At 35.9% G+C, this 13,616-nt stretch overlaps 1 protein-coding gene and 1 long non-coding RNA gene across 8 annotated transcripts in view; one reads left to right on the top strand and one right to left on the bottom strand.

The window, feature by feature from the left end:
- Nucleotides 1-936, top strand: part of LOC137177425 (uncharacterized) — a 33,222-nt gene extending 32,286 nt beyond the window's left edge. The window contains exon 2 of the long non-coding RNA XR_010926126.1: nt 824-936. This is a non-coding gene — a long non-coding RNA (uncharacterized lncRNA). The remainder of the gene's footprint in view (nt 1-823) is intronic.
- Nucleotides 1-13,414, bottom strand: part of LOC137177423 (T-cell surface antigen CD2-like) — a 44,795-nt gene extending 31,381 nt beyond the window's left edge. For 2 of the 7 annotated variants that reach the window (XR_010926125.1, XM_067583741.1), the window contains exons 1-7: nt 13,159-13,411; nt 12,044-12,122; nt 6,806-7,102; nt 6,434-6,516; nt 5,481-5,658; nt 5,135-5,188; nt 4,900-4,977 (exon numbers count right to left, since the gene is read on the bottom strand). Coding sequence is in view for 6 of the 7 variants with exons in the window: in XM_067583741.1 (XP_067439842.1) it covers nt 4,900-4,977; nt 5,135-5,188; nt 5,481-5,658; nt 6,434-6,516; nt 6,806-7,102; nt 12,044-12,116 (763 nt within the window). In the remaining variant the exon portion in view is untranslated. Of the gene's footprint in view, nt 1-974; nt 3,431-3,545; nt 3,810-4,899; nt 4,978-5,134; nt 5,189-5,480; nt 5,659-6,433; nt 6,517-6,805; nt 7,103-12,043; nt 12,123-13,158 lie in introns of those variants that run through there. The other 5 variants (XM_067583737.1, XM_067583738.1, XM_067583736.1 and 2 more) reach the window with 5 other exon arrangements.
- Nucleotides 13,415-13,616: the final 202 nt, after the last annotated feature.

Below are 13,616 nucleotides of genomic sequence, written 5' to 3'. Positions count from 1 at the left end.
AAGGTAAATCTAAGAGATGATTAATGGAAAAGGGAAGAATCAAAAACATTTCTTCTACACAAAATTGTGTTCACTTTTTTCTGACTAATCACTAATAACTTTTTAGCAATTATGTTGTGAAATACTAGATCGTTTTACATTCACATTTTTTGTTATTTGGCAGACACTTTTATCCAAGGTGACTTATAAGCAAGGCAAAACAAGAAGTTTTAGTCTTTAAACCTCATAAAATTATTTAAAGATCCCCTCCAGACATGTTTTAAGACATAAAAATAAGCTGCTTGGAACAATAATGTGTGTCTGATTTTTTTTTTTTTTTACACAAAAAAGCACAATTACCACTTTAAAATCATTCAAATGGCATCTACTCCTTGTCTCCTACTTCACTGTAAAGTCCATTCTCAGTGTTTGTGGATTGGATGCTTCAAGTTTCCACATCACACTTGTATAAGCTGCATACTGGACCACGACTGGCTTCCAAACTAGTTGTGATATCACAAATTATGCTCATAGGCTCACACCTTAAAATCACATTGTCAATGAGCAAAGAGAGATTTTCTACAATTTTCCACCAGATGAATGTGAAAACAGCTTTCTAGTGTCAAACTCTGCACAAACATCCAACTGTAGGAACAAGAGGAAAATATATTTGACAAAAACCAAAAAGTACAGGAATCACTGCCATAGGCATTTTAAATCACATTTCTTTTACATGTTACATTATCATATAGAAACATCATAACATTATCCAGAATATCTTCTATAAGAGATTTTGAAGCTGACAGAAACTCTGACACCAGTGACTCTGTGATGTAAATGGCAGCCTCTTTGTTTGTGAATACAGTGAAGTAAATAAACAATGGTTTTATCACTGTTTCAGTATTTCACATTTTATCAGTGTGCAATTAAAGCTAAACTTTTGGATCAACATGTGATCAGCAGCTCAGTGTGGGTACTGTGTGGGTGTAAAGAAAAAAAAAGAGTAAAAGAGATAAAGAAGAAATAAACAGACAATTAAATTACATTTACATACATGAAATGCAATTAGATCAGTTCTGAATAACAGAAAATGTCAAAATTTGCTGGTGAATTTTGTAATTTTTTGTTGTCATAATGCTGCAAGTAAAGGAAAACCTCCAGTAGACACATATGCAGGCACGTACGTACACACACACACACACACACACACACACACACACACACATTCAGATACAAATTTTGCACTCAGCAGTATAGCTAGGCACATATAGCCAACAAACTCAAAACCACAAACACATTTTCAGCAAAAAGAGGAACAGGATACGTGACTCACTCACACACACACATACACATACACAAAGACAAACACACACACAGTTTACCCGCATTGTTTTGCACAACCGAGGTGAAAATGACGCAGTTCCAAATACTCATTTCCCCCCACACATATTTAACTGGAAAATATATCATACTATTTATTTAAAAACGTCACTGCATACACTTTAAACAGGCCTTTTTCACACTGAGAGCATGTATTCAATGTATACAATGTACAATGGTTTTATAGATAGTACAAAAAGTAAATGCAAACTTGAATGGTCCTGACAAAGGAACAGCACATGATCCACCCCTGATTGATGAGCAAGTTTATGTGATTGTACCTTATATGATTACATATGATTAATTGATAGTTTGTCCGGTAAAGGAAATATGACCTGTTGCTGTGTGATACATTACAGACATGAATCAACATTTCTTTTATTCACAAATTCACAACATAAATACAAAAAAGAGAAATGCATACAAATGTACATTTAGAAAAGTTTGTATTTTTGTTAAATGTAAATTAAAAGGCTGCTACATTGTGGAAATGTGTTGATTTTACACTAAAAACATTTCAAATCACATTATTTTCTGCAGCCTGTCTGGAAAGTACAAAGTGGGCAGAAAACTAAATCAAACATGAAACTAATTTTTTGACATTCGTACAACTAAACGTACACTTTCTGGTTTTGTAATAGCACCCAGTATTTAATATCAAAGTATTTTTAAAGGTATACTATGCAGGATTTGTCGGTTGCTGTTTGTAAAAAGTGTGTGTTCAAAGTTGGCCCCTTCTCCCTGAATGAAGAGAGTGAGCGGCAGTAGCGAGAACTAAGCAGTGAATCATATAAATAAAACATTATTTTCTGATTGTTTCATGGTGGTTATGTTCTAAAACACAAATTAACACTCGCATACCTGACAGAGAGCAGAGCGGAGCAGAGGACAAAGATGTTGTCTGGTCACTACTAGACCTCACACCCTGCATGGTGTTATTGGCTGGGGGCTGCACACCCACTGCCCAAAGGTTGATGCCCAGAAGCGTCCCAAACACAACAAAATAATAAGAAAATACAGGCAGAGGGCAGAATCTCTGTAGATAAATACACTGCCACACACTTCTAGTTGGTCATTGAGAATCTTTACATCATTTCCTGCATAGTATACCTTTAATTCTCATCTGTTGAAGTTTGTTCATTAGTTTTAGTTTTTCCATGTTGAATACAGTAATGTTATGAGATTAAAGAATCCTTGAATGTCCTACAGAGAAGAGGACTCATATGTTGACATTTGTGTTGAAAGCAAAAAATAAAATAAAAACAAAAGTACAAGAAAAGTCTTCTTGAAGACTATCCTGAGAGCATGACTTAAATGTCATTGTTTTGCCATAACTTCCTTTTACACCTCATAGTCTCACCAAATCTGTTTTGTCATTTGTCTCATCCTTGAGAGAAAAAAGGCGTCCCAGAGGAGGACAGAATAAAAATGGAGGAAAAATGAGGAGACAGGAAGCAGCTCTGTGCAGAAACTTAAATATTTTTTGGATGAAAATAAATGTTTTCATCACATATAATAAAGTAATCATGACATAGTGGTTGGACACATTTAAGAAAAAAGACAATTTCATAGTTTATAATATAATTAGACAATTAAACCAAAAACATCCATTTTTCTACAAATTAGGGCTAAGTTTGCTCATCACGTCATCAACATCATAAAACTGAAAGCTTTTGAAGTCTCATAGTTTGATATCAGCTTTAAAAAGCATCTTTTACTTTGTTTTAGTTTGTATGAACAATTTAATAATAAAAAAAAAACTTAGTTTGTGCCAAATTATTTTCACCATCCTGATGAATCCATGACCCTAACCCTTAACTTCAAGGTCAGAGGAGCCTCTTTGCTTTTCCTGGCTGAATTTGGATGAATTAATCTTCAGTAGAGAAGGACGGAGAAGAGACATGAAACAGGAAAGAATTAAGAAGAGCAGGAGGACTGTTTAAACTTCTCTGTTCATCTAAACTTCAACACTCACATGGTGTCACACTCTTGGCGTTCTGGGGGCTTTCTTCCTGGGCTGAGGAAGAGGAGGAGGCTGTTCGTCATCAACGTTATCGACTGGTCTCGGGGCCTGAAGGGAAGAGAGAAATAAAGCTGAGCTGAGATCTTTTGAGATGTAGTGGAGAGTGAATAGTTTCTCTGATATCCTGATGTCACATGTAGGAGGAGATCCACAAATCTCCTACCTGTTGGGCTCTTCTGGGGCTGGGCTGAGGTTGGCCGTTCGGAATGTCGGGGACTTTTGAACGCGGGTCACGGTGTTGTTTGTGGCGATGCTGGCGAGGACCAGTGTGGCCGGCCGGCTGCTGCTGGTGATGGTGGTGATGGTGATGACCGGGAGGATGATTATGTTTATGATGATGATGTTGTTGTTGTTCAGGATTGGTCCACCCCAAACGAAGTTCCTCCTCGTCTGTTGAGTAAGACAATAAGCATGAGTTGCCTTCATCTTTATTATTTTGAGAAGAACATAAAACCAAAGTGCATTTCTTTGTTAAACTTAGTTCTTCGGATGAAGAGCCATTTATATTTATACATATCATATAAAAGTATACTCGTTATTTATCACTCTGTTGCTACAAACACTATATTTCCGAACTTGTCTTCTAAGATTGGGGCTGCTTTAAGGGGGATGTTGCGGTCATGCTGGAGCTCATATGGTTTATGTGCGACTGCTCTAATTAACCACATGTTTGAAGTCTTTAAAGTCTCAGACCACCATTGTTTCAGATCTCAGATACTATAATAGCATCTCTCAGTCAGGTATGTTTGTCACTTTTGGATCTCTTTGTCTCACTACTGTTACCTGCCACTCTGAGGCTGGATTACCCGCAACAGCCTCAGGGCTCCGCAGCCATTATTTCAGCTGCTGATGCAAAATCCTTATTTCATTAGTGTTTAATCACATGACCAAACAGCAGACCTGGGGCTAAATAGTATGCAGGCATATTGAAACTGAATTTTAAATAGATTGTGTTGAGTAAGTAATTACAAAAACAACCAATATACCATTACTTTCAATAAAATATATTGTACTCTTCTTTCTACTTTGTCACTCTCTACCTGTCATTGTCCAAAAATAAACCATGACAGCCACAGAGTGAAGAGAAGTATCACTTACACGACCGCAACTGCTTCCTTACCTTTGACTATACGCTAGAAAACATCTATATAAATATATATAAATGAAAATAGTGGCCTTACATCCAAACAGTGTTTTGCTTTAAACACTGTTTGGCTGCAGAGCTGCCAGGCTGTATATGAGCCCCAATAAGCTCCACCAATCAAATGTTGACCTATGTTATTTTCGTGCACCAATCAGGTTTTGACATTTGAATGTGACGACAGTTGGTGGGCTGTTTGGTCACTGTCAATCAAATCTAATCCATCCACGCCTACACAGTCCTCATGACACAGATTAGCTGAGTATATTGGCATGAACTCATAATAAAAAGTACCGTAAGATTGATCTTTTTATCTATTTATGAACTCACTCATGAATGTTATAAAGAAATACTTTTGATTTGAATCCAAACTTACCCTTAACTTTCATGCTTCTTTTCTTTCTGGCCTGGACGCAGCAAACAATGACGATGATAATCAGCAACAGAACAAGTCCTGATGAGGATGAACAATAATAACTTGTGTAAAACAAACTGCATATTTCAATTAGGTGTAATTCCTTTAATCATAATACCTCAGTTGTTCAGTCTAATCACATACAGTATGTTGTGAGGAGAGATGTATAAAGTTAAAAAGGCTTATTAAGCTTTACCTCCTCCACCGCCCAGGATGCCCACCATGATCCAGAAATCAAGGCCAAATAATTCTTTAGGGATGAAAAAAAACTATTTCAATGAAATAGATAAAATAATATTTTAGTCTAATACAGTAATATATATATATATATATATATATATATATATATATATATATATGAATTGTGCAAATATTGTGTGAAAGAACCTCAGTAGGTTTGAATAAGTACAAATCTTGAGGTTGTTTCACTTTTCTACAAACAAAATCTTGTGTTTGAAAAATTTGATTGATGTGATTATCTCACAAAGGTGTTGTATTTCCACAGAAATGTATTCATAGAATAACTACTGCATGATACTCACTGGAGCTAGTGCACTCATGTTGAACAGCCTTACTGGTCTTAGACAAGGCAGGGTTGGAAACTATGCATTCGAATGAATCTTCTTCCACATCTTCGGCTTTTAGTTTTGGAATCTGAGTTTTCTCCATCCCCTTCATCTCCTTTTTATTCTTCAACCATTGAAAGGTGAGACCCTGGGCCTGGTGGTTAAAAATATCAGTAATGGATAGATTAGAAGGTTATCATGAGAATACAGTATGCAAACCTTCAAGTGCAGTTGGAGCAAAAACCTGAGACAATTTAAAATTGAGGAACTTGAGATATATTTTTAAGGACACATATGAGGCTGAGTAGTTGGAAAATCTGAATATCCAGTGTGGATATTGTGTTTTTGGAGAGATCAAACACTAATTAACATGAGCAAAAATGGAAATTTAATTTCATTATCGACCTGGGAAATAGTAGAAATAGACAAAAAATAAAACAAAATAAAGAAAGAAACAAAAAAAGCCTCCTGGACGACTAGTAAGTATCCATATTGCCCTTTAATGTCCAAAGTGCTCCATAATCAGCTAATGCTATGACCTCCAACTCAGGTCAAAACACGGTAGAAAGATTCTACATTCAATTTCAACGAGAATATTTATACTTCCTCTTTATTATACCTTTTACCTCATTATTTCTGATAACGATTGTTTACAGCAGCCTAAATTGGCTAAAAATAAAGCTTTTCATACATTTTGGTGTATTTCCTTAAATCAATCAAATAATAGGATAAGAACTGGAAGCAGGATTCTTTGTAAACAGATTTAGATTCAGAAATCCAAACCTTCTTGATACAGCAGCATCTGTATGTGAATACTCATAACTCAGGTTTGGTTTTAGAGGAGGGTGTGTTTACAGATTCTACAAACACATCTTTATGATGAATAATTTGGAGAATACTCCACTTACAACGTGTACAGTTATTCTCACCTTGACAACGTTGCAGGTAAATGTGACCATTGTTGGGGTGGTTTTGGAACATTCAATCTTCACTACAGGGTCCGGGAAACTGTCTGATTAGAGTAGCATCATGCATTTTAAAAACACTGTAATTATTGTATCTTGACGAACAAAATAAAAAAAACGGCTTGTGATGAGATCTGTATCTAATGCATCACAACACACTTAAAGACAGACAACATGCAAGTTTTTAAGTGGCTCCAGACATTTATCTCTGATCCAGGGAAGACATAAAGAGAGATACACAGTAATGGAGAGTTAATTTACTTTACCATCCTTTTTAGTCCAAGATATACTTGAATAAACAGAGTTAATATATGCTCACAATTTGTTGTTACCTACCCAATATACATAAATTAATGGGGTTGATTTCCTTTGCTGATTTTCCATCACTGTTGTGAACATCGGGGGTGTATCTCCCTGTGTTGTTTTTCTTCAGATTTGTCAGCTTAAGGGATCCATTTTGATAAACTTCCACTCCCGCTGCTGCCTTGGTAACAATCGTTTTTCCTCTTCGATAAAAGATTATTGCATCATTGCGCTTCCATTTCAAGGCATCTAACTCTTGCAGGTTGTACTCCAAGGGCACAGTAACGTTTTGGCCTTCTGCAGCATATATGTTACACCCATCCAGAGAACCTTTGGTACAGAGAGAAAGGTGGAGAAATAAAAAGGGAAATCAGCAAATTCAGCAGTGAATCATGTTATGAATGTCCTGAACAATCACATGACAATGTATCAAAATCATATGCAGAATAAATGCAGTGATATTTTTGTGCATGGAACTGAAGTACTAATTATGTTTTGATGTTTACAAAAGGAGCACAAAAAAACACCCCATTAGTGTCTAGACTAGTGTAGTCTTCAAAAGACAGACACTACATTTTTTACATTTGCTGTAATTGAATGTAATAATAACAGCCTAATGTTGATCAAAATATGTACTTTTCTCAGAATAAACTTGCCTATAAACTTGTGTCAAAGGAAGAAACTTGTTTGTTCTATATGAAACTCACCTAAAAACATTGGCTTATTTCATGTCTACGTGTATTGCTGCAGCTCTGCGTAGAGGGTCAAGCATGTTTTCATGCACCACATGTGACGATCTATCAAATGTGCTGGTATGGTGGCTAATTATGCTGTTTTTGTGTCTGCAAAATCGGTTTTCTCACAATTACACTTGTCTACTAATAAGGATTTGTTCATGCTCATGATAAGGAGTAAATGTACGCACTTTCTCAAGCGCAGTAAGAAATTGATAAATCCGATTCAGTGAGTGGAAATGAGCGTCGGCACAGTTTATGCTGGTTCCAGTTCTGGTTTAGAGTTTTACATCTTTATTAACTTTTCAGTTGTGTTTCCGGTGCTAATTTTCTTTTTCACAGGCCTCTTTTATCCTTTATCTTTTTTTTTAACGTGCTTGCACCCTGCTGTGTGTGTGTGTACCTTTCACATGTAATCTGAAACTGACGATCTATGTCTGACAGTCTATGAAATGAAAACTCTGCAGCCGTCCCGCACAGACCATTTCACCGCGACGCAAAGCTTGAGCACACTAAGGATGGATGATGTATTATATCCTGTTGTGTCGGTTCAGACCACAGTGCACTGGGTGCATGCACAGAAAAGCACACCCCCACATGTACCATATCTGCTGCATTTTGATTTACTAAAGGTGCAGATTGTATTAGTGTTTGCCACTGATCCTGAAACAAAACTTATTTTCTGTAAATATCAGTAGAGCTTGATTCTTTGATTTGCAATCACAGAATGTAACTTTGACAGAGTTTCATTTTCTGTGAAGGTAACCCACAGGAAATTAATGGTTAAATGAATCATCATCTGATGAGGCTGAACATTATAGTTTCCCATGTGATAATGAAAAACATATTTGGGGGTTTAGGACCATCTTTGGAACACTTATTTTAGTCAGTAGTCTATATGTGTCAATGTCTTCATTTCAGTGGCAGTGTGATGGGCAACTGCAGTGGTAAAGTGACCTTAGAAATGCAAAAACTAAACTTTATATAAGCAGGATATATCTGCCATGCATCATTTTATCCCCGCCCACTCAACTTTCCACAGGTCTGTCATGATGACCTTAAGGAAAATGTGTAAGATGAGTTCAATCACACCAACGTTTATATGAGACAAAATTTCAAACTGAAATAAATGAATTTCAGTGCAGCACCACAATCATCGGATTTGCTTACAGAGTGCACAGTAAGAGAGGAGAGCTCTGGGATTGAGTTCAACTTTACAGACTTTGGCTCATGAATTCACACCATTGACCAATTGCTAACCATTTAGCTGTGTTGCACCGTCCATTTCATTTAACCCTGATCTGCTGGGGTATATGGTTTGCAGTGAGTCACAGCAGTGAATGGTACACATATGTATTCTTGAGCTAAATGTGTTAATTAATGTGCTCTCAGTTACTAACTGAGAGCACAAGTAGATACCGATTGCACAAGGACTGTTCCACTTTCTTTTGAGACTGTACACAAAACTGTCCCCTAAAATTATGTTTATATACTACTAATTTGTAATAGCAAATACATTTCGGAGGAAACGTAATGCCACCTGGATCTCATTTTTATATATAATATCCATTCATGGCAACTAAAACTTTATTTATATTATGTTTAAGCAACACAAAGGACTTGATTGAAGTTTGTCTTGGTTAAATAATGAAAAGCTGAATGGTGACATGAGACAGGACGAGTTCACTTTTTCTATATTTATCCAAAACCACCACCACAGGATGCAAACCCCAGCCTCTGTATGTCTACAATCCACCCAAACCACCTCCCTGTGTGGTACAAGAACACACCTCTTCATTGACTGGGAAAAAAAGTTGCCAGTGAACATTAACTTTCCTCCGAAATATATTTCGCAAAACAATGCAGTGGTATGTATTCATCATTTTTTAGGGGATAGGATTGTCATTGCAATTCAAACATAGTTTTTCCACTAATTCTCATAATGACGCATTCACAGTTATGCAATGATCAGCAAACTCTACCATGGATCACTGTGTTGAGCAGAGTTCACCAGAACAGGAAAAGATGCTACATCCTGTTTCTGTGAAACACTTATATAATTACTGTACGTCTATGCATATTCATGATATTTTTCACCAGATTGTTCCATGTCATCAAAGGAAATTTGTTTTTTTTAGGGTTCTTTACTATTGTATAACAGCTGGTAGATGTACTATTGCTAGCATCACTCCACCCTTTGACATACCACATCTGAAGTTCACATATAAGCCTGCATCAAACCATCAAAACCCGAAACAGAAAAGTTAGCTGCAGTTCTAGATATCGTTATTTTTCCAGTTGTGACAACCTGAGAGGCAGTTCAGACTGGTTTGTTTAAATTATGCAATCCATGATGTCAAAAAGGAGGAACAGCTTCATGCTTCAACTGAACTTGAGACATTTTTTTCTGGTTTCCATTAACAACCTGCTCACATTTAGATTTTTAACCCCATTTTTAACTATTAGGTTGCTCAAAATACCACATACTGTTTTCATGTAACAACTACTTAAATGTCTTGTTATCTTGGGGTAATGATTCTGTGCTTCTTGGTCTTCTTGGTTTTTTGCCATAATCATTCTTCCTGTTCATACCAACCATTAGAAGACTCCTTCATAATGCACTTATCATGTAAGTGATGGGGGCCAAAATCCACAAGCTTCCTTTTGTGTAAAATTGTGAAGCTAATATGAAGCTTCAGCCGTCCAAATGAGTCAATGTTACATTAAAATGTCTTTTTAGTGCCAAAGTCCCTCTTTTTGTTACTATACTTCCACCTCAGCTCAACTGGGAAACACTGTCTGATGAATCCTCAAATGACCTGAACCTGTCATTTAAGGATTCAGTAACTTACAGTCCTTTACACTATTAATCATTTTTTATCTTCAATTGTTTTCAACACCACAGTATGTATCACATCTTTCAAAGGCTTATGTACTTTATAACCACAGAACAAACAAAGTAATTACAGGAAGCAAAAGAGGAATGTGTGACTGCTTCATATGTTTACCACAGCTTCACAAGTTTACAGCATCAACCCATCCAGGAAACTGGTTAAACATCAACTTTGACATTTACAAATCTGAAACAATAAGATCCCTCAACTATTCGTCTTAAACACCTAAAACAGCTTTTTTGCTAATTGTATTTAATAATTTGTTCAGTTAAGCATATACCAAATGCATTTTCATTAACAATGCAATGGTAAAAAAATTAGTATTAAAGTGATAAACTGGTGATTCAATTGTGAATCTTTTTTTATGTCCAACCTTATTAGAAATGTGACCAATTTTAGCAAAAAAAAGTTTTGAAAAAAGTTGTCTTTGTGATCATTTTTTAGTTTTCTACTCCCCGTGTCTACTCCAACTGTACCATCACTAACTATATAACTGTCTTAAACATAGAAACTTTTGTTCTTATTTTAATGTTAATATTTGCTGCATTTGTAAAATTATAATCTTTTTTATAAAACATATTCAGGGTACCTGCGATGAAGCTCTTTTGCTTCACTTCCTGTTCATCCTCTGCAACCTCATTTCAGACCAAAGTTACCGCATGTGTCTGTTGCATGTAACGTTCCCATGTCTGATTCTTATATACTTCAGGCATAGCTTTCAATTCACTTTCACTCACAGTCCCAAACGCACCGTTTCAGACAAACGAATATAGACTATTTAACCAGTGCAGTCAGTGTGATCAGTCAACACACACACACACACATGTTCTCACTCTACTTTTTTCATAATACAGTTGTTTCCTGTCATTTAAGGGCACCTTCAGTAGAAAATTAACCCTCAGCCCTGTCTTTAACTACAGGTTTTGCAGAACTGCATGAATGTTTTTTGGTTCCCTTTCAGATGTAAGAGAAGTTTATTGAGATCTTATCAATTTTGATTGTGTCAATAAATTAGTCAGAGTGAACTGTTCTTACATGTTTTATCCCATTTACAACAATTTGCGTACTGTACATTTTGCATCAATGCCATGGAAAAAGGTAACTTTTTAGATTTAAAATGCGTTTCCGACTTTCCATGCGGTCAAATTGCAAGCTGATTTTGACACAGTGCTAAAATAAATGTAAACATAGAAGCCACCAGGAAAGAAAAACACTTTGAAAAAATATACATGTATTAGAAAATGATTTGGCATTAATATATTATTTTTAGAAATGGAACAAAAAGACAAATATCTGGGTTTAAAAACATGTTTAAAAAAACTAATTCAACTCATATTACACTGTAGCAGAGTTGAAAGAAAGAAATCATTTGAAAAGAGCTTAGAGTGACGAGTTATTGAGGTAGACATCTTTTAAAGGAAATATTTTTATAAAATCTTTTGAAAACCTCTTTAAAATAAATGTTAAGAATCAGCTAATTTGGAATCCAATGCTGGTGGAGAACACGAAAATACTGTTTATACAAGTTTTACACTTTGCTGGTTCTCACTTCAATAACAGTGAAGTGAAACTTTGAAGCCAATTAAAACTCTTCACTAATATACTACTACTTAATGACAGTGAAGAGTGCAATTGTTCAGTACCTGTTAAGCCGACGGTGAAACCACAGAGCAGCAGCAGGGCGACAGCAGTCATCTTCGGCATCATCCTCACCATATTTAGCTGAAAAGAAAAACAGCCGCTTTCCATTATCAGGGTTATTTCCTGTCAGAGCAGTTAGATCACCCCCTTGGTGTGTGTGTGCATGTGTGTCACCTTACACTTTTGTGTATGTCTGTGTGTCTTTATGGTTTCTAAAGGAAGTGATCCAAGAGGCCCTATCTACTTTCATTGTCAAAGTACAAAGCGAGCAAAGCAAATGTCATATTTAGAACAAACAGAGAGAAATGCGCTTCTTAAACTACTTTTACTGCTTGTGTAACTAAAAATACAATTTGTGACCTCATGTAACTGACCATCAAAATACAAACAATACAAACGCCAAACAACTGTGTTTTTAGGTGAGCATTAACTTTTAGATCTTTAAAGGCTAAAGTTGACATTACTTTGAAATCGTTTTCCTCTCTTGGCTGATGTTCATGCTGATTGATTCAGATCAAAATCTTTAGGTCATGTCTTGTTAAAACCTCCGTCTGCTAAGCACATTCATAAACTAGCCCTAACCTCAACAGGACTTTGACTTGCAAATACATTTTTTATCCATTTGTTATGATTAAAAAATGATGATGATGATGATTTATGTAGTCGTGTAAATCATCTAGGAAAAAGGTTAAGATGTAAATTCAAGCCCCAAGTTCCTCTTGAAGCCACAAAATGTCCCATGCCAAAGTCAAAAGAAAGTAAACTACACTTTCGATAAATGAAATGTTCAGTTTTGCTCATTTGACCAATCCATCATGAGCCTATAAGCTTATACCATTTAAAAAATACATTTTAGGAAATATTTTCTATTTTAGTGGTTTAAAAAAAACAACAAATATTTCAAGTCTGCGAGGACTCGAGCACTCTCGAGTTTAAAATTTCTCGTCTCTTCTGAAAGCTTTAGAAATGTTACACAGTATTTATCTAAGAGGATGTGAAAGACAAATCATATGACAAATTATGCAGACACTAGCGTCCCCCATGTGAATTTTCAAAGCGTAAACAGGATCAAAACTCAAATTCAAATATCTCCCGTGAAGAAGATTAAACATCTTACCTTGGAGGAGTAGACAGGGTGTAATGTGAGAACACCAGCATCACCATACACACATACAACTTCTCCCACTCACTCTAACTGTAGAGGTGGCAGATGTTGCACCAAATTGTATGTCACCTAAATACTATGTTTCAGAAGGTGTTGTGTCCTATTTTCTCTTAAGTGTGAGCTGCTGTTGTGCCACCACAAGAATGAATGTGGGAAGAATGTATAGAACTGGATGTGAACAATTATTATCATATGATCACTGAGGCGACAATACTTCCTGCCTTTCGCAAGGCTGATGTTAGTCATACTTTTTTAGATGTAATCATAGCTTTCTTGGAGATGACACCAAAAACATCTAACTGACACTGAAATAGAAAGTAAAACAAGTGCCAAAAACCTGTGTTCAGTTCCATGTGTCCTATTTTCTGGTTTTCATAAACTTCAGACTCTTTATTCCTCACTAGAAGTCA

Source organism: Thunnus thynnus, chromosome 24 (assembly GCF_963924715.1).
Source record: "Thunnus thynnus chromosome 24, fThuThy2.1, whole genome shotgun sequence".
In the NCBI taxonomy this organism is placed as follows: domain Eukaryota; kingdom Metazoa; phylum Chordata; class Actinopteri; order Scombriformes; family Scombridae; genus Thunnus; species Thunnus thynnus.
This window is presented reverse-complemented; position numbering and strand designations above follow the sequence as displayed.